Genomic DNA, 18,838 nt, shown 5'->3' on the forward strand with positions numbered 1-18,838 from the left:
CACACACACACACACACACACACACACACAGACATACCCCATGCATAAAAGAAGCCCTTCACACAAGCATTTTTCTGGATCAGGCTCGTTACTGCTTACTGGGAGGGACAGAAAGCTGAGCTGAGAAGAGGAAGGAGACAGGCAAGCCACCCTAGCTACTTTTACTCCCCTTTAAGGCTGCCTGGTTACGGTCCTGGGAAAGAAAACCCCTGCATTCCTCCCCTTTAATTGGGTTTATTGTTAAAGCACTGAAGCAGCTAATCCTCACAGACCTGTAGGAGCTGGAGTGGCAGCCCCAGAGCACGATTCTTCCGAGTCCCTGGGTAAGATGAACCTGCTACTGTTCTTGGCTTAGGGGTTTCCTTGCTTGGTGGGAGGCATGCAGCACCTAGAGAGTGGGTGTGGAGAGCCACTTTGTGAGCGACTTGGGCATTTATTTCAGCCCCAGTTCCAGTCTTCCCTGATTCTTGTGGAATCAAGGGTAAGTTGCAGCTGCAGTGGAAAATCAGTCCGAGTAGGGGTCCAGGAGGGAGCCTTCCGACCATCACTCCTGGGCTGGCTGAAGTGGGAACCTTCTGGGCAGGGAAAAAGGAACCAAATATCTTTGTATGCCCCCTCCAGCAACACCTGCATTCTAGAGAGGAGCCTCCGGGCTCCGTGCCTGGGAGGGACCCCTTCCACTTGCGGGTGTCGGTACCTCCAACTCACTTGCACCCCTTTTTCCTGCTCAGCCTTCAGCTCTTCACCTGTCTGACCCCATCTGTCAGATCGGGTAATGCCTGCTCGGCCCACCTGTCTGGGTTGTTGGGAGGGTTAGAGAAACCAGTAAGCAAAACAGAGATTTGTAAACAGCCTGTGGCTCCGCAAACCCAAAGAAGGAGGATCAGCCTCAGTCGCTCCTGGCAGGGTCTGTGGACAGGCTCCTTGTCCCTGGCTGCCTTAAGATGCAGGACACAGCTGCTGTCGCTGTCAGTCACAAGACATCTCCTTCACCTTCCCCAGGGGCGCATTCACCTCCCTTCTGCCTTTAAACTTCCCTACTTTAGTTCTAGGTAAGGAAGGAGTTCTGGATTCACCACCACCACCCCCATCTGCACCGTGGCCCCTTCTCTCCACGTAACTTTGACGCACACGCGTTAACCCTGAGGCTCCCGGAGGTGGCTGCCAGGGCTCACGCTGGTCTGGCTGCAGTGCTCAGCTGGTCAGCCTCTCGCTCTGGAGCCAGGTGAATTGATCATGAGGAAAATCTCTGAGAAGGGTCAAGAGAGTCAAGCAGGTTCCGTCTTAGGTAAGAGATGATCTTTTCCAGATCAGAGACAGAACCAGGCCCCTGCCATGTCTTCTGACCCAAGCTTAATCAGAACCAAAGATGAGACCCACCTCTAAAACAGGCCATAACACAAAGTGCTTAGTAATACCTGATATGGGGACCACACTTTACAGTTTATAACTTGCTTTTAATTAATTATCCTTAGGACAGTCCCATCAGATGGTGGGGTATGTATTATTTCCCTCTGAGTGTAGATGAGACCACTGAAGCTCAAAGAAGTTATATCATTTGCCTGGGGTTGCAAAACTGTGTACTAGTAGTATTCATTTGAAGGTGGTGGCATTTGAACCCAGATCTTCTGATAAATTCAGTGACCTTTCCATGATGCTACAGATAGCTATGGGGTGTGTGTGTGTGTGTGTGTGTGTGTGTGTTTGTGTGTGTGTTTATTAAGAGAACTCTTTAGAAAATGGGGCAAAACATTGGGAAAGAAGCCTGAAATTAGAGAAGAAAAGGTTTGAGCTAGAGCCAAGAGGAGCTCAGGCAATAGACATGGTGACCCCAGCCTCAATGATGAGAAATCTGAGTGCTTCAGGGACTCTGCCTTTCCCAGACGAGCCAAGCCATGTGTTCTGGGTGGAGGGCAGGGGATCAGGTGAAGTGTTAGGACTGCATGACTGCATCATAAGGATAAAGGGGGAGGTGAGAGATATCCCAGCAGCCGCCTCTAGGAAAGAGGCAACAGGTTATGTGGTATAGTGACAAGGAGACCAGTATTGGAATCCAGCCCAACTTGACCATTCACTATCTGATTTTGGACATTTTTCTGAACATTTCTACCCATCAGTACCTCAGTTATAAAATGAGAGCTACCTTGAAAGGTGGTAGTGAGGCATTAAACAATGCAACAACATGCAAAGCACCTAGTGCAGTGCCCCACCAAGGCAGCAAATACGATGTGATCTGGGAGAAGGGAAAAGCGTCCCCCTTAAAGAGGAAGGTGCCTCCCTCACTCCCTTTCCCCCATACACACGCACACATGGCCAGAAATAAATTGCCACACCAGTACGTGCGAGTGACGGCTCCCAGCCGCAGCCTGCCAAAGCCGGCGAGTGAATGAGCTGCAGCATGAATGAGGGGGAGCGGCTGAGTCTGCAAACAGGCTGCGTGCCTGGCGCTACAACTGCAGGCGCGCCGCTGCGGTCAATGGCGAGGGGGCTGGGGCTGGGCGGGAGAGGCTGCTGGCAAGAGAGCAAGCCAGCAGGGCCAGGGCCCTCAGGAATTGTCCATGATTGTCAACCCCATGTCCTCGGAGGGAAGGCTGGTAACTCAGAGCTTCTTGGCAAAGCCTTCCAGAGTTCAGCCTGTCCTTCCTTCTGCACTCCCTCCCTCATAGGGTAGAGATTCTTCCTCTTGCCTTCCAGGAGCCACAATAGAGTGCCTGGCTGGGATGTTCAATAGTAAAGAACCCTGCTCTTGTTCAAAGGAGGCACCTCTGGCATGGGAGTTATGCTTAAAGGAGGCATGTGACACAGTCAGCATTCCCCTTGAAAACACCTTAGAAAGGTACCCTGTGGAGGCCTGATATGGAGAAACCCAACACAGGCATTGTTTCCTTCAGTGCTACGAAAGTTCCTTGTTTCCTTGGTTGAGTCTCAGATGAAGTCATTGGCTTGCACTCAGGGCCATGATATATGAAAACCGATATATCTTTAAACACTTTAGAGTCACAGGGAGATGAGATGCTCACACTGTGAAAGGCAGATGGGAGCTGGGACCAGCTGACAGAATGGCAAATTTGTGTCTCCTGTCCTGTGCTTACTCCCATTTAAATGCTTATTTCCTCTTCTCTTTCCTCCCGCTTGGTATCACAAACATGTGCCTATAATGTGGGCCCACTACATGGCACTTTGGAAGTTGCAATCTGCTTCCACGCCCACTGAAGCATTAGGCCTCCAAAGGAATGCTGAGAAATAGAGCAGGGGTCATTATTCCCATTCAGCAAATGGGGAAACTGAGGCCCAATGTTGTTTGGAGCACATTAAGAATGAGTGCATCCTGCTCCCTCCAGTGAACCCTGTGTATTGACCTCTCAGTCACCGAATGAAGCCCCAGAGAATGCTCTTCATGTCCTCTGTGAGAAGTACACAATAAACCTTAAGCAACACACGAATCCTGGCTTGTCACTACAGCAGGAGTGTCTTGGTTAAACTTAAATATGAGTTTGCACCTTAAAGAAACTGCAGACAGCAGCTGAAAAAACCTTCTTCCTCAGTCATTTTGTGAACAGAAATTGGCATGCAGAGTTGGCCTCTGAAATACAGCATGCAGAAGGGCTGGAGGGTGGAATGGATGATCCTTGGAGTTTCTCTCCAGCCACAAGTCTCCCTTTAGGGTGCACGGCCTGGACAATCCACTCACCTTGGCCTCCCAAAGTGCCGGGATTACAGGCTGAGCCACCAAACCCGGCTCAAAACTTTTTGAGGAGGTCACGTGGGACAAGGGAGCAGGAGTGAGGGTCCAAAGAGAGGGTCCAAGCACTGTGGGGTCAACAGATAACCTGGTGCTTCTGGGGTATATGATGACAATGTGGAGCCCACTGCAAGCAAATCTCATCTGCCTGAGAATTCTTTGGCAAACTGATAAGCCACTTGGATTGCAACTCATGAACTGGAAATGAGTTTCTCACAGCTACACAGACCCAGCCATTTGTCTGTGACACCGAGAGGAGAGGAGGACTGTGACTGATGGCAGCGACTGCTGAAAGTTTCATGTATTTCTCTAATAATGAAGGATTGCAAAGCATTAAGCTGACCTAGCCCACATTTTCCAAAGTATGGAAACCCCAGATCTCCTGGATGCTAATAGGTATGACAAAAGAAAAGAGTTTCACCATAGATTAAATTTGGGAGACGCCAGATTAAATTGCATTATGCCCATGTCTTTAATAGTCCTCAGAGTCTTTAATAAGCTAAAGTGAATCATGAATCTCCAAGAAGGTAGCCGGAGGTGAGCAGCAAATCCACCTTGCTCACAGAGCATCTCCTGGGACAAATATTCTGAAAAGTAAATTTCAGGGAACCTGAATTTAATTCAGTCTCCTCTCTTCACTAAGGAGAAAAATGGAAACTCAGAGATACATGGTGATCTCCCAAGGGCTGCACAGCTCCTGGATGTCAAGTCCAGACTAGAGCCAGAGCGTGGGTTCTTTCTAGTGTTCTTTCAATCCAGAGGATAACATGAAGTCCAGTATGGGCCAGAGTGTAGGAAATTGTGGGGCCTGGGCAAGAAAACTTCCCAGTTTTAACTTTTTACCCCTTTGAGGCCAAGTGCTATATGTATTTCCATGATTTCATGTGCCCCAGCCTGGAGGCAGAGAGCACATTCTTATTAAAGATGATCCAACTGATAACCTCCCTCCCAAGGCCCACAGGCTTTTCTGAGTCATGTTCCCAAAGACTGGAAGAGAGTGGAAAGAGAGACTCTAATGCAGTTAGGGTGCACTGATTCCTGTGAGGTCAGTAAAATAGCCAGGCAAGTTCTGAAAGGTTCTGAGGCCTGGTCACTATACCCCAGAATGATTCACACCTCCTTGCACAGAAGCCCCAAGTGAGATCACCAAATGAGGATGGCTCTTCCTATTGGTAGAATTGAGAGCCATTATCTGTGGGTCTAAGACTACAGAGGTCCTACTTGAAGATTCTCTCTTTTCCTGTCCTCTCCTTTGGTTTGTCCATGACCAGTTCAGGAACAATATTGTTGTTCCTGCATTATACATACATGATTGGATTGAATTGGATTGGGCCAGATTAGATTGGATTGGACTGAACTGGACTGGACTGGATTGGATGCCTTTGGATTACAGTGTGATGCTCCCAAGACGCTGGAATGTTTTATTAGGAGGGTAAATCTTAAGCTATTAAACCAGCTGATTCATTTAATAAGCACCTCAAGAGCAGGGCCCTAAATGACTGTGACTCAAATAGGAAGCTTTTTTTTTTTTTTTGAGTTGGAGTTCACTCTGTCACCCAGACCGGAGTGCTGTGGCACACTCATGGCCACCCCAGTGTCGACCTGCTGGGCTCCAGTGATCCTTCCACTTCAGCCTTCCAAGTAGCTAGAACTACAAGCATGCACTACCACAACTGGCTAATTTTTTAAAAAATTTATTGTAGAGACCTTGTCTCACCAAGTTGCCCAGGCTGATCTCAAACCCACAGGCTCAGACAATCCATGCACCTTGGCCTCCCAAAATGCTGGGATAACAGGCTGAGCCACCAAACCCGGCTCAAAACTTTTTGAGGCAGTCACATGGGACAAGAGAGCAGGAATGAATGTCCAGAGAAAGGGTCCAAGCACTGTGGGGTCAACAGATAACCTGGCACTTCTGGGGTATATGATGACAATGTGGAGCCCACTGCAGACATATCTCATCTGCCTGAGAATTCTGTCTGGGGTTAGTGCTGCTCCTGTGACCTAGTGGAGTCTGAGAAAGAGGAAGGACAGAAAAGTTGCATGGAAGAAGCATGTGGGGACGCGTGCCTCCTGGGCTAATGCCTCAAGCATCTCTTATCAGCACCTCATAAATAGCCAGGCTGGTTGCCACCAGGGATCACATAGTCTGTCCCCAGAAACACAAAAAGGCTGTACTCGGAGGTAGCATCCACCTCAAGGCTGTACTGCCTGCCCTTTAGGAAGAACTTTCTCCACTGTAGTCTCCTCCTCAGTTGCAAAATTTTCCCCCAAGAGGCCAGGAATATCATTTTTAAAAAATTACAATGAAGCACTAACTAGGAGCCAGTCACTACACTAGACCCAAGGAAGACACCAAGAGAGACAAGGTCTTTGTATGGAGTTGCTTCCTAGTTGGGATATTGACCTGAAACAAATAACCAGGATACATTTGGATTGTCATAGGTCATATCAGCTTACCTGAGAGACAGTAACTTTGGGTAGGGGATGGACAGACTCCAGGTAGAAAGGTCTCTTCCAGTGTCCCAGTGAAGTTCTGTTACCAGGATGCAGATCCCACCACCGACACTACATAGTCGGCCCTGAGGTGATGATGATGTGAAGCCAAGCTGAGTCAGCCTTCTATTGGTCATTCTTCCCTCTCTTCCTGCTGTGCCATGGCCACAGTCTCACTTCAAGGACTATAGACAGGGGGGCCCTCCTGCTGTCCCTCCCCATGGCTCAGGTCTCTGGAGTCATATAAAGAATACATCCACCCACTCATCCATACCCATCTTAAGTCCATCTCCTCTGCAAAACCCTACTTAGTCTATCTACACCCCAGGGCTCTTCCTCATTAACTCATTTGTCAAACATGGGTTGGACCTTTAGTGAGTGTCAGACTGAGTAGTAGGTACTAAAGATTCGAAGATGAGTAGCACATGGTCCCTGTCTTTAAGCAGACTGCCATGTATTTTTAGCTGTTTATTTATATGCCTATATTTGGTCTCTCTAACTTGATTGTAAGCACTTTCAAGGCCAGGCTCATATCATAGAAATGCCTCTAGTCTAAGGGGTATACACAAGGTACTTAATAAATTAACAAATGCATGTTAAATGAAGGAGTGTTACTTTCACAAATCAAAAATGACCCCGTGAATAAGACTTTTTTTTTTTTTTGCCAAAAGTCATTTTTGCAGAATATTCTTGACAGTCTTGTTCTGTTGAGGGGGAGGAGCCTGAACCAACTATGAAAGCCAACATCCGTGGTGTCTCCTGGGCTACCGATGTGAAATCAGCCCTAAATCTCAGAGAAATCTGTAGTGGCTGCTCCTGAGCTTTGAAACCCAGTGGAAGTTGTTGCCAGAAATAGAGTGAGAGGCGGGGAGTACTTTGGAAACAAATGAGAGCAATATTGGAACTTCAAGCTTCTCAGAATTTGTTTTCTTTTCCTCTGAAAAGGCCTAGATTACAGAAGTCAAGAGAAGAGGGGGAGGACTAGAGCAGAAAGAAGCAGGATGCAGAAATGGAAGGAACATGGGTGCCCCTTTCAGATCCCGCTTCTTGGACCTCCACCACATAGGGAATGGGGGCCTTGGGGAGATTCCTCTGAAGTCACAGAAGGGTGAGAAAGAAGAGCTGAAAGTGTGGGGGTTTCCGATCTGGGCCCCTGAGTTTTCCACATTGCAATGAAGATAGAACTAAATTGTTAGGATTCAGTGTATGGGAGGAGGGGTGGGCGGGAAAGATGTTTTCTTATAGCCTAGCTTCAGCTAAGAATACTATGTTTTTAAAGCTATTTAAGAGAGATGGGAAAGAAGGAACAGCGAGTACAGATCTGCTAATGAGGTGGTGAAGCCTCCTGGAGAGCAGGCCGTTATTCCGCAGGGCTCCAGAAGGGGGAGTGATGGACACTCAGTTCATGGTCCCAGAACCGGAAAGATGGCTCTTGATTGGCTCCTTACCTGGAAAAGCGGCTTCTGCAACTGTTGTTCTATGGCAGGGGTGGGGATGGGGGAGAGAGACAGAAGGAGACATACAAACTGACTCTGTTGATTTTGCTCTTTTAAATGTCCAACCCTTTGCCCTCGTCCTGTACATTCAAGACTTCTAAGCAGCGGTGTGTCTAAACAGCAAGAAGCAATTTGATGCCTCTGAAGATGGGGTCAACCCAATTAAACTCTTTAACCTGAAGAAACTGGTATGTGATAATGAACAAGTTCAAATTTAAAGTTACCCATTTCCCTTGTGGCTGCCTGGTAGAGTGAGAGTTCATGTATTCCAAAGTATCCTGATAAGTAGAAGTTGCTAGTTTGGGGCTCAGTGTCTGTAGAATGGCATCTGGGCAAGGACATCCCCCTACTCTAATATTTCATCCTCCTGAAAGCAATCTCTACCAGTCGGGTCCATTTGTCTCTGCCTTGTAGACTGTGCCCTGGAAGTCAAATATCAGCCCACTGTTACTGGCAAGTCCTTATATGGCCAGTGTCTGCATGCTGAACTGCTGTGGCCCCTCTGTGCTACCACCCTGACAGAAGGAGCAAATCAACAAATGGGTCTGAAGACACAAACACAGGCAACAAGACGTATATTCAGCTGAATCAAATGCTAAAAAATTCTTAAGATTTCTCACATGTATTTTTAAAGTAATAAATAGCCTCTGTCATATAGCTATGTTGCGAACTTACATGCTATACTAAAATGCAGTTTCCTTATTTCTAATAAATCTTTCTCATGAGCTCCCACCACACCAGACAGCAAGAAGGGATATGGAAAACTTTAAATTTGAACTTGTCCATTGTAGCATAGCCATCTCTTTAGGTTTAAGGATTCTCACTTAGCTGCTCCTGTCTCTTTCAGGAAAACACACAGAATTAAGATAGTCTTTTCTTTTCCTGCTCTGTTGGCATTTTATGTTATAAGGTATTTACTTGACTTTATGGGTATGAGAGAAAGGAGCCTCAGATTAATCTGGGACCCTGGATCCCACAGTTTTCTGGATCTCATCAGAAGCTGACCCATGAGCTCTGAGGTATGACTGGTCCCATGTGGCCCAAGGGATCAAGCTAACATATTCCACTAATGGCCTTTATCCTAGCTGTTTGCTTCTACCTGAGAAACCCTGGTCATAGTCGTCTCTTCTTCCTAATCCCAGTTGGCTGGCCTTATAGCAGCTCTACATCCCCTCACGGGACTGTGAGTCATGATGAACTGGTAAATGTTTAACAACAGGTCTTGGGACCAAGAGAGGTGGAGTGAGGAAGGAGCTTTGACTGTAGCACTTGGCACTTTCCCTGGTATAAATACTCCCACCCTGGTCGATTTCAAGCTATCAGCATGATGCCACAAGATGTGGGGTTGGGAAGAGATGTGCTCAGGGAATTTTCATGATACAAACTGGCTTCAATTCCCCACAGGCCCTGGAGAACTTCTGGAATTCCTGCATATCATGCAACATTGTCTCAGACTCACCTCCTCCCTCAAGGCCTCCCCATGTCTCTACACTGCTCTGTTAGGTACAGTTTCAGGCAGAGTTCCTCCTAGGCTTACAGCCTTTCACTAACAGGGTCCTGGGAAACCCACTCATCCATGTCACCAGTCTCGCCATTCCTTGATGGATGCTCTATAAGAAGCTGAAAGCAAAGATCTATGCTCTGATGACTACACTATCTGTCTCCCCATTTCCTTCCCAGGATCCAGTTGGATCAGAAGTGTCCATCCTTTCACATCCTCTTCCCCTCTGTCAAGGGTCTCACTTGTCTCACATTCTTCTTAACCTCAGGGCTCTAAGCTACATAGGTGTCTTAATGGCAGAAGAGGTTTCCCTCTATTCCATGGAAACTATTTTATCACATGAGCTCTCCAGATGCGAATTACCAGGAATGAAATACATTAATCCATGTCTCTAAAATATTATATCTGTTACAATTGCTTAACACGTGTGAGGCAATGAATATATATGTACTATTTCATTTAACTTTCACAACAAGAGGTTTTGTCTCCATTTACAGATGAGGAAATAGACTCAAAGAGATAGTAACTTGCCTAAGGCCATTTAATTAGTAACTAGCAGAGATAGGATTTGAACCCAGGTTGACCTCCAAAACTATGCTTTCACCTAATGCTAAATTGTAGAAGTACAAACATTTTTTGTTGTTGTTCTAAGGCTATTAGAAAATGCCATGGAATCTACTGGTAGTTTTTTTGTTTTTGTTTTGTTTAGTGAGGAAGAAAGGGCATTGCCCAAAGGGGACAGCCATAGACCTATTTTTCTACTTCTGCATCAAGTCCAAGGAGAATGAGATAGAAAGTGGTGGCAGAAATGATGTCTCATCCATCACTCCAGATACCCAGTAGTCCTGCCATCCAGCTGTCATAGGAAGTAGTTAGAGTGAAATATCCAAAGGAACAAAGATTCCCCTCAACTACATGTTTCTCTCAGGTATTCACAGTCTCTGTAAGGGCATCCCCAAATATTCCTGCCAGAAATGTGGGAGTCTTCCTAGACACTCCTACCACAGTACAACCCATCACTTAGTCCTATAGATAGTTGGACTCCAAGAATACATCCCAGGTCTATCCATTCTCGCCTTAATTCTTACCATAGTCCAAGCCACCATCCTCTCTCTCTCTCTGAGACTTCTGTCCCCTACCAATTATCCATGCTTCAGCTCTTGTCCCCTACATTCCTTTCTCCACAGAGCAACTAGAGTGAGCTCTTTAAAACATAAATGGTGTAATTTAACTCCCCTGCTAAAAATCTTTCATGTCTTCCTGTCTCGCTTAGAAGAAAACCCAATGTCTCCAACAGAGTCTAATGCCTTGTAAGGTCTGCCCCCTGCCTGTCTTTTTCCAGCCATGCAGAGTTCACTCTGCTGCAGCCCCGCTGTCTCTTCAGGGTCTGAAGCACACCACACTCTTTCCTTCCTTTGAGCTTTGGTGTTCTATTCCTTCTGCCATGAAGCTCTGTCACATACTCTTGCTTGGTTGTTTCCTTCACAGACTTCCAGTCTCAGCTGAAATATGACCTGCTCAAAAGGCCTGCCCTGACCTTTCTCTGAAGAAGGCTCTTCCTCTTTGTCTCCATCACAAGCCTGGGTTTTGTTTTTTCATAGTTTTCCCCATACACTTTTTAAAACCATACACATGTGACTTTACTTGACCATTGCTGTCTCCTTTAGACTGGCAGTCCCATGAAGGCAGGACCATCATTTATGTTGTCCATCAGCATGCACCCAGCACTTTGCACACCATGAGTGCCAAATAAATACTTGTTGACGGTTGAATGAATATGGCAACTCCAAAACTCTAGTAGAAAGTTATCTGAATTTTAGTGTAGAATTATTTGCCCAGGCCTGAGATAAATGTAAGAGTGACAAAGAAAACACAACGCTTATTCATTTAACACTCATTCATTTAACCTCAGATGGGTTAACAGATGGGAGAGAGGTTGTAGTGAGAAAAATTGGGAGAGATAGCAGAGCTGTGATATTAGAAAGGAAGTCTGGCTGACTCTGTGTCTGAATAAACACCTTGGCCATCATTTGGGTAACACAAGAAATGCCTCCACTCTGCTCAGATCCCCTCAAAGCAGATGTTCCCATGTAAATCTACACATGTGTGCACTATTGCCCTTATGTGAACATATAATAAACATTCAATAAGTTTCTTGTAGTAATTTTAAAAAGCAAGTGAGAAGATAGTCTTATTTTTGCCAATTATTTAAGTTTGCTCCTAATCCTTCCTTCCGGTCATCTCATACGAGATGTGAGTATTTTAGATTATTTTGCAAGCTTTTTTTTAATCTTCCTTGAGAAAGTAACTGACCAGACCTTTTTCTTTCTCCCTCTCCTCCTTCCTCCAACAAAGCTTCCCCAGAAGCTTCAACTCTGGAGGAGATGGGTCGAAAGGAAGAAGATGACTGCAGTTCCTGGAAGAAACAGACCACCAACATCCGGAAAACCTTCATCTTCATGGAAGTGCTGGGATCGTAAGTCCTGGGGCTGTGAGCCCTGGTGGGCTGGGCTGCCTGCTGTGGAGGGTTGGAAGAGTTGTTCTCAGCTAGCAGTAACAGGTGAAATGAATGGAGGCAGCTGTGACTTAATTTCAATGACTCTATGGGACCTGGGGAGGACTGTATGGCCTGAGGGGTGATGGGTGGAATGGGAGAAAAGAACCTTGGGGTAATGCCGAGGATTTAATACACCAGAGCCTTCAAGGAATAACAGCCGGTTTCTCCCAGATTTTACCTTCTTCTTACTTATAGTGACCCTCACTCTACTTTCAAATCTGTGACAACTTGTGGGTTCTTGCCTTGGTCACAGGACATGAGAGTTGGGAGTTCTTCTGGGGGCTTAGTGACTTTAGAACTTTCTGAGCCTCCTTCCTCAGCAGGCCAACCCTATCTTCTGCTGTAGGTGAAAGAAAAGGGACTTTTGAGGCCCAGAGAACTGATAGGTTACACCCACCTGAATCAGCTCTCCGCACCATCCTTTTTCCTCCATATGCAAGTGCTTCTGCTGTGCTGTAGTCCAAGCTCCTGCCAGCCTGCTCATGTTTATGCCTGCCCCTTGATGATGATTACTCGGCTGGCAGACCAGAGACAGCTTGTCTGAGGCTGACTCTCCACTTAGTCCGGCCTCTCCCCCAGGAGGTTGCAGTCTCTGACGCAGGCTGGCAGCAGCTCCAGGCCACCAGCTCCCACCACCTCAGAACCCCAGCTGGTTAGCTAATTAGTCTGGGCTAATTGGACCGGGGCAGTGAGAAGTGGTTGTGGGCTGTCCATCCGGGCAAGCTTTCTCTTGAGCCAATTCTGCTCCACTCTGCCCTGGCTAGGAGGCAATGACCTCAGGCAATGACTGCTGCCCACACTGTTGCTATAGATGGAGAAGAGACCTCTGGGCCCTCCCAGCACAGGCAGGTTGCCAGGCTCTGCACACGCAGAATGATCCCAGCAGTATGCTGGTCATGAGAGTGTTGGCCCTCCATCAAGGGCCTTTGCCAAGACAAGGGTGGCTAGAGAGGGGGTTTTGGCAGGAGAGAGAGAACAGGGCCCACAAGTGAATCAGAAATGACTTGCTTAGTATCCAAAAAATCCAGGGAGGAGGAGAGAAGAAAGCCCAAATTGATAAGAGCTTATTCATGATCAGCTAGACTTGTGCGTAGGACTCAGAAGACAGACACACCTGCCCTCTTGGAGCTCAATGAAGTCAACAGCAGCAGCTTCTAACCTAGAGGAACATCTTGGAGTCATCTGGAGATCTTATCCTCCAACTTTTTACTGTGAAAATGCTTAGACATAAGGAAAAGATGAAATAGTAGCACAATAAACACCAAGAGCCACCACAAAATTCAGTGTATATTTTACACACATACACACTTTTCATTGAACTATTTGTAAACAAGTTGCAAACACCATGACACGTCACTTCTGAATCCTTTATCTGCATCTCTTAAGAATACAGGTATTTTCTTATATATCCACAATATCACTGTCACACTCAAGAAAATGAATAATAGTTCCTTAATATCTTTTGAACCTAGGTAATTTTTTAAAAATTCCTGGTCTCAGACCTACTAACCTGGAATTTGGGGAGACAGATGCCAGCAGCCAGGAATCTTTATTTTGAGTGCTCCTGGGGGTCCTATTGTATTCAGCCTGACACTGATTTGGGCCGAGCAGAAGGACAGGGAACAAGTCACAGCTGTTGCAGTAGTTAGGACTGAGCAAAAGCTAAGGAGAAGTCACTTCGGTGGTGCTCAAGAAGGAGACATACCCCCAGGCTGTAGAATGACCACAGTGAGGTACGGTTGAGAGAGGAGCAGTTGTGGGAAGCAGACCCCCCTGAACCAGGATTCACCAGGATCCTATGTCAAAGGCCTCTTTTCTCCCACCCTCAGCTCCTCTGAAACAATGCACCAGGGAGAATAGCCTTTTGTAAAACTCATGCAGACACTATCCACCATTCCAGGATCCAAGGACAGCCATAAACTGCAGAGATAGTCCATAGTAAAGGAAGCATCACCCAAGTCCCAGGCCTCCTCCTTTCACTGCCCGGGGAGAAAAGTTTCTCCTTGGTTTCCTCCCACCTCCTCCACCATTCAGACTCCCAGCAAGAATGGAGAGCTTTTCAGAGCAAGAAATGCAGCCAAGTTCTGTTACAACAAGCACTCCTGGCTCTGAAGAACCAGTTTTGCCTTCTGACCCATGCAACCTTGGCTGCTCAAAACTAGTTCTCTGCTCCCCATCCCAGCAGATGCTACAATTAATCCCTCTAATTCCCTTCACCTGCACCCACAATATACACCCCCTCCAACCCACACAAAGTATAGAACTGCTTTAGCCTGAGACAGACGAACAATAACTGCATTTCAAATTGCCATAACATTGCATGATTCTAGGAGGTGCCATTTACTTACAGTGCAGTGCACACACTACCCTCAGGGCTGGGTAAACTGAAGGCCCTAATTTAATTCTGTTTCAAAAGAGGGCCCGGGATAGGTGTCAATTTTGAAATCAGGTGGCCATACAGGTGCAGTCCAGGAAAAAGGAAAAAACTCTGATGGTGGATCCTAATATGTCACAGCTGGAAGGACTCTTTAAGGGTATATGTTCCAACTCCCTCATTTTACATACTAGGAAAGTGGGGCCTAAAATGAATAGAACATACAACGAATCCTAGTCGGGACTTCTGGCCCAGCCATCCATTCAACAAATATTTGTTGTGAATTTTCCATATTCAGCCTGTGTGTAGGACCTGATACCCACCCACATCCACTTCCCACTATTCCCTGCCTCACACTTCACAGGTGGGGCTGCACTACAGATACCACCCGCTATCTGTAGTCCCTCACTTCCATGCTTTTACCATGCTTCCTCACCACTCATTTTCTTTTCTCTTCTTTTCTTTTTTTGAGTTGGAGTCTCACTCCTTCACCCAGGCTGGAGTGCAGTGGCACGCACACTCACGGCCACCCCAGCATCGACCTGCTGGGCTTCGGCGATCCTTCCACCTTAGCCTTCCAAGTAGCCAGAACTATAGATGAGCGCTACCACGCGTGGTTATTTTTTATTTTATTGTAGAGATGAGGTCTCACCAAGTTGCCCAGGCTGGTCTCGAACCCCCAGGCCAGGCAATCCATTCACCTCGGCCTCCCAAAGTGCTGGGATTACAGGCTGAGCCACCGAGCCCGGCCCATCATTTTGAACTCTTTTTTTTTACTGGGTTTACTCATTCATCCCTTAAAACTGAACTCAATGTATTCTTAAGTTAGGAGGCCATGTAATATGTGCTTCTCAGATATCCCAAATGATTACGTGTACAAATTAGGATAAAAGGTGTCCTTTTCATAGCCTGCTATCTGCCGGGATCGGGGGAGGATGTTGTCATAATTATTATATGTACAGGCACAATGGCTCCAAGGGGACTGGCATTAGCTGGAGTTGTGAAGTACACACAGCCTGCTCAAACATAGCAGAGGCCCTGTCTTAAGTGTCTGCTTTCTGTGGTCTCATAATACATCATTGTTATCTATATGTGTCTGTCTCTCATACTGGGTTATAAACTAGACGCATACTCATCTCAGTGCCTGACAGAAAGATTTCATCAGTTCAACAAGCATTCATTGAATGCCTGATAGCATTTTTCAAATCCAATGCTAATTGCTTACTTGTCAGTATTCCTCACTGATCTACAGGCTCCCTAAGATTGGAAACATTTACCTTTTTATTTCCAATGTCTAAGACTTAGTAGATACTCAATAAATCTTGGTTGAAGGGATGAGTAAATGAATGGATGAACAGAGCAAACTCGCAAGGCTCTGATTAACTCAGTTCCAAGTGCAGCTGGGGGAACAGGAAATTCCAACACAAGAAACACTATTTTCTTTTCTTTTCTTTTTTTTTTTTTTGAGTCAGAGTCTCACTCTGTCACCCAGGCTGAAGTGCAGTGGCACACTCATGGCCATCGCAACCTCAACCTGGTGGGCTGAAGCAATCCTCACACCTTAGCCTCCTGAGTAGCTAGAACTACAGGCATGTGCCACCAAGCCTGGTTAATTTCTTGATTTATTGTAGAGACGAGGTCTCACCAAGTTGCCCGGGCTGGTCTCAAACCTGTGTGCTCAGGCAATCCTCTCACCTCGGCCTCCCAATGTGCTGGAATTATAGGCTTGAGCCACCACAACCGGTCCACTGAGTATTTTCTTTTCTTTTCTTTTTTTTTTTTTTTTTTTGAGTTGGAGTCTCACTCCATCACCCAGACTGGAATGCAGTGGTACTCTCCCAGCCATCGCAGCCTCGACCTGCTGGCCTCCGGTGACCCTTCTGCCTCAGCCTTCTGAGTACCCGGAACTACAGGCGTGCACTACCACACCTGGCTAATTTTTTTTATTTATTGTAGAGATGAGGTCTCACCAAGTTGCCCGGGCGGGTCTCGAACCCATGGACTCAGGCAATCCACTCACCTCGGTCTCCCAAAGCGCTGGGATTACAGGCTGAGCCACCAAGCCTGGCCCCGCTGAGTATTTTCTAATGCAGATGTTTTAATTCCTTTCAAAAGCTTGACTGCTATTAGAACTTAATTCTAGAAGACCCAGATGGTAGGGGAGATGAGGGTTCAGCTGTTTCCTCACTGAGATTCTCTCTCCTCTTGTACTACTAGGTATTCTCCATAATGGTATTCAAATAATAATGTTAATGATAATAGTAACTAACACATTTGGTTTTGATAGATGTCAGAAGCACGTTTAAGCACTTTCATATATTAGCTCATTTAATCTTCTAAACAATTTTAAGAATCAGATACTACCAATACTCCCATTTTGCAGAAGAGGAAACTGGGTATATGGAAGTTAAGTGTCCTGTCACCTAAACCACCTAAACAGCTGAGATTTTAACATGGACCATCAGGCTTCAGTGTCTGCCCCTAGCTTAACAGCTGTTCTGATGGCCTAATCTCCAGAGGATCCCCTTCAAACCAAAAAGTGTATAATTTGGAATCCTACCCCGTGTTCTCATTGGATTCCCTCTGCTCTGTCTTCAGAGCCTACCTCAGAGTCTGGGTTCTGTCTTTTGTCCTTGCAGATCCTACTGAATGAATGAGAGGGTGTGCAGCCCCTCTGTCCTCTGGTAATTGGGTTAGGATGATTACTACCATCTAAAACTGATACAGAAGTTTTTTCTCTCTCACTGTGTCTGAGCCCTGTCCCATGTGCTACTTCCAGCTGTCGCTCCAGTGTACCATACTGTGCCACATTGGAAGTGATATGAACTGACCCTGTAGTGGTCTCTTTTTCATGGTCTTGCCAAGTGGAGAAATCTCTCCATGACCCAAGCAGAATTTCTGTCTCCAGGAGTTCTTCCCAATTACAGAACCAGAAAATAGCACCTTCCTAGTCCCTGATCTGTCGTGGGATCTTTTTCTTCTCACATTATCTATGAAGAAGAGAACACACTGGTAGGTCAGATTGTCCCTGCGGTCAACACAGCGCAGCAGGACCCACATGTCAATGGAGACTAATTATCAGCCACATTTTCTGTTCTCCACCCTTTTGCTTTGCTTCTAACCAGCAGTACTAAGTTTTACTTCTTGGTTCTTCTCCTCAGAGGAGCTTTTTCAGAAGTTTTCCTGGTGAAGCAAAGGATGACTGGGAAGCTCTTTGCCCTGAAGTGCATCAAGAAGTCACCTGCCTTCCGAGACAGCAGCCTAGAGAATGAGATTGCTGTGTTGAAAAAGTGAGTGGATCTTAAAGTTGGCTGGGATTACAACATTTCCTTCCCAAATTACCTTCAAGAAGGATGGGGGTGGGATTTCTGCACCCAAAGGCAATGCTCCCTTTGATTGAGTTGATGGGTTGTCAGTTTGGTCAATTAGCTAAGTTTAGTCAGACAGCTGTCCTGGCTGATGTTTTTTTTGGGGGAGGCAGCAAATTGATTAGTGAACCCACTGGTGGCAGAGCTGGTTTGTGTACACAGGCTAGAGAGTAATTAGCTCAAAGGAAGAAAAATCAACTGAGAACCAACATCAGGAAGAATAAATAAGGAGGCAGCTTAAGATTTGGAAATTAACCTCAATTTATACCCAAGCAAATGTAGGTTCAGCACCCCTAACCATCATGATGAGGCTACACTAACAAATCATCAAATGTTTACAGTAAAACTCTGACAACAAAACTTTGTGAAGCCCCTACAGTGTACCAAAAGTCAGTTAGAAACATGAACACAGGATCAGGACCACAGGGTTGAGGCAGACAAAATTCCTTGCCCTCAGGAACTCACATCTTCCAGGTAGAAACAGAGATGCCCATAACAAACTCTAATCCCATCAGATGTGAGTCACATTAGTGGAAGGCAGAGTCTGAAGGAGATAGAGATTCATTTTGCCTATGTGTGAGTTTTTATAAATATGAGTTATTAAGTACAATTTCAAAGAAGAAAGACCTTGATGAATGAGTAGAATTTTTGAGGGGCAAGAAAGGCAGTGCAGAAAGGGAATTCAAGCTGAGAGTAGCATAAACTTTAATGTAGAATCATGGAAGTACAAGGGTTATTAGGAAAGACTGAGTATTGGAAGTCCCTGAATTTACAGTGAGTACCATTAAATGACAAGAGATAAAACTAAACCAGTGAAATGAGACCTGATTATAAAGGATCTCAGATGCCATGATAATAAATGCTGCCTTTATTCTGTGGGCAAAGAGAAGACATCAAAGGAGGAATCACATGGTCAGATTAGTATTTTGGGTCTATCCCTCTTCAAAAATTGTTTTGTAGAAATAGGGTCTTGCTATGGTACCCAGGCTGGTCTGGAACTCCTAGCCTCAAGCAATCCTCCTGCCTTGGCCTCCCAAAGTGCTGGAATTACAGACATGAACCACCACACCTGTCCTGGTTCTATCCCTCTTTAGGCATGGATGGATTGGAAGATACCAACCTAGATGATGAGAAGCCAGTCATAAGATTTTCACAATAATCTAGTATGGGATGAGAATACAAGCAAAAGTAATGGCAAGATCATGTGCAGGCAAAAAGACTGGATACAAGAGATATGTCAAAGAGGAAAGTGATTGGGTTGGGTTTGACTGGTAAAAGTATAGAAGACAACAGTATTAAAAATG

General features: G+C 45.9%; 1 protein-coding gene across 5 annotated transcripts in view; it reads left to right on the top strand.

The window, feature by feature from the left end:
* The first annotated feature begins 226 nt into the window (after positions 1–226).
* The window catches only part of CAMK1G (calcium/calmodulin dependent protein kinase IG), a 30,704-nt gene continuing 12,092 nt past the window's right edge, over positions 227–18,838 (top strand). The window contains exons 1-5 of one of the 5 annotated variants that reach the window (XM_008059987.1): positions 263–323; positions 1,047–1,288; positions 7,828–7,922; positions 11,591–11,711; positions 17,328–17,456. In XM_008059987.1, coding sequence (XP_008058178.1) covers positions 11,620–11,711; positions 17,328–17,456 — 221 coding nt within the window. In that variant the 5' untranslated portion in view covers positions 263–323; positions 1,047–1,288; positions 7,828–7,922; positions 11,591–11,619. Of the gene's footprint in view, positions 482–1,046; positions 1,289–7,827; positions 7,923–11,590; positions 11,712–17,327; positions 17,457–18,838 lie in introns of all 5 variants that reach the window. The other 4 variants (XM_008059985.1, XM_008059988.1, XM_008059986.1 and 1 more) reach the window with 4 other exon arrangements.

This window comes from Carlito syrichta, unplaced genomic scaffold, assembly GCF_000164805.1.
Source record: "Carlito syrichta isolate Samal-C Ts95f unplaced genomic scaffold, Tarsius_syrichta-2.0.1 Scaffold304470, whole genome shotgun sequence".
Taxonomy (NCBI): domain Eukaryota; kingdom Metazoa; phylum Chordata; class Mammalia; order Primates; family Tarsiidae; genus Carlito; species Carlito syrichta.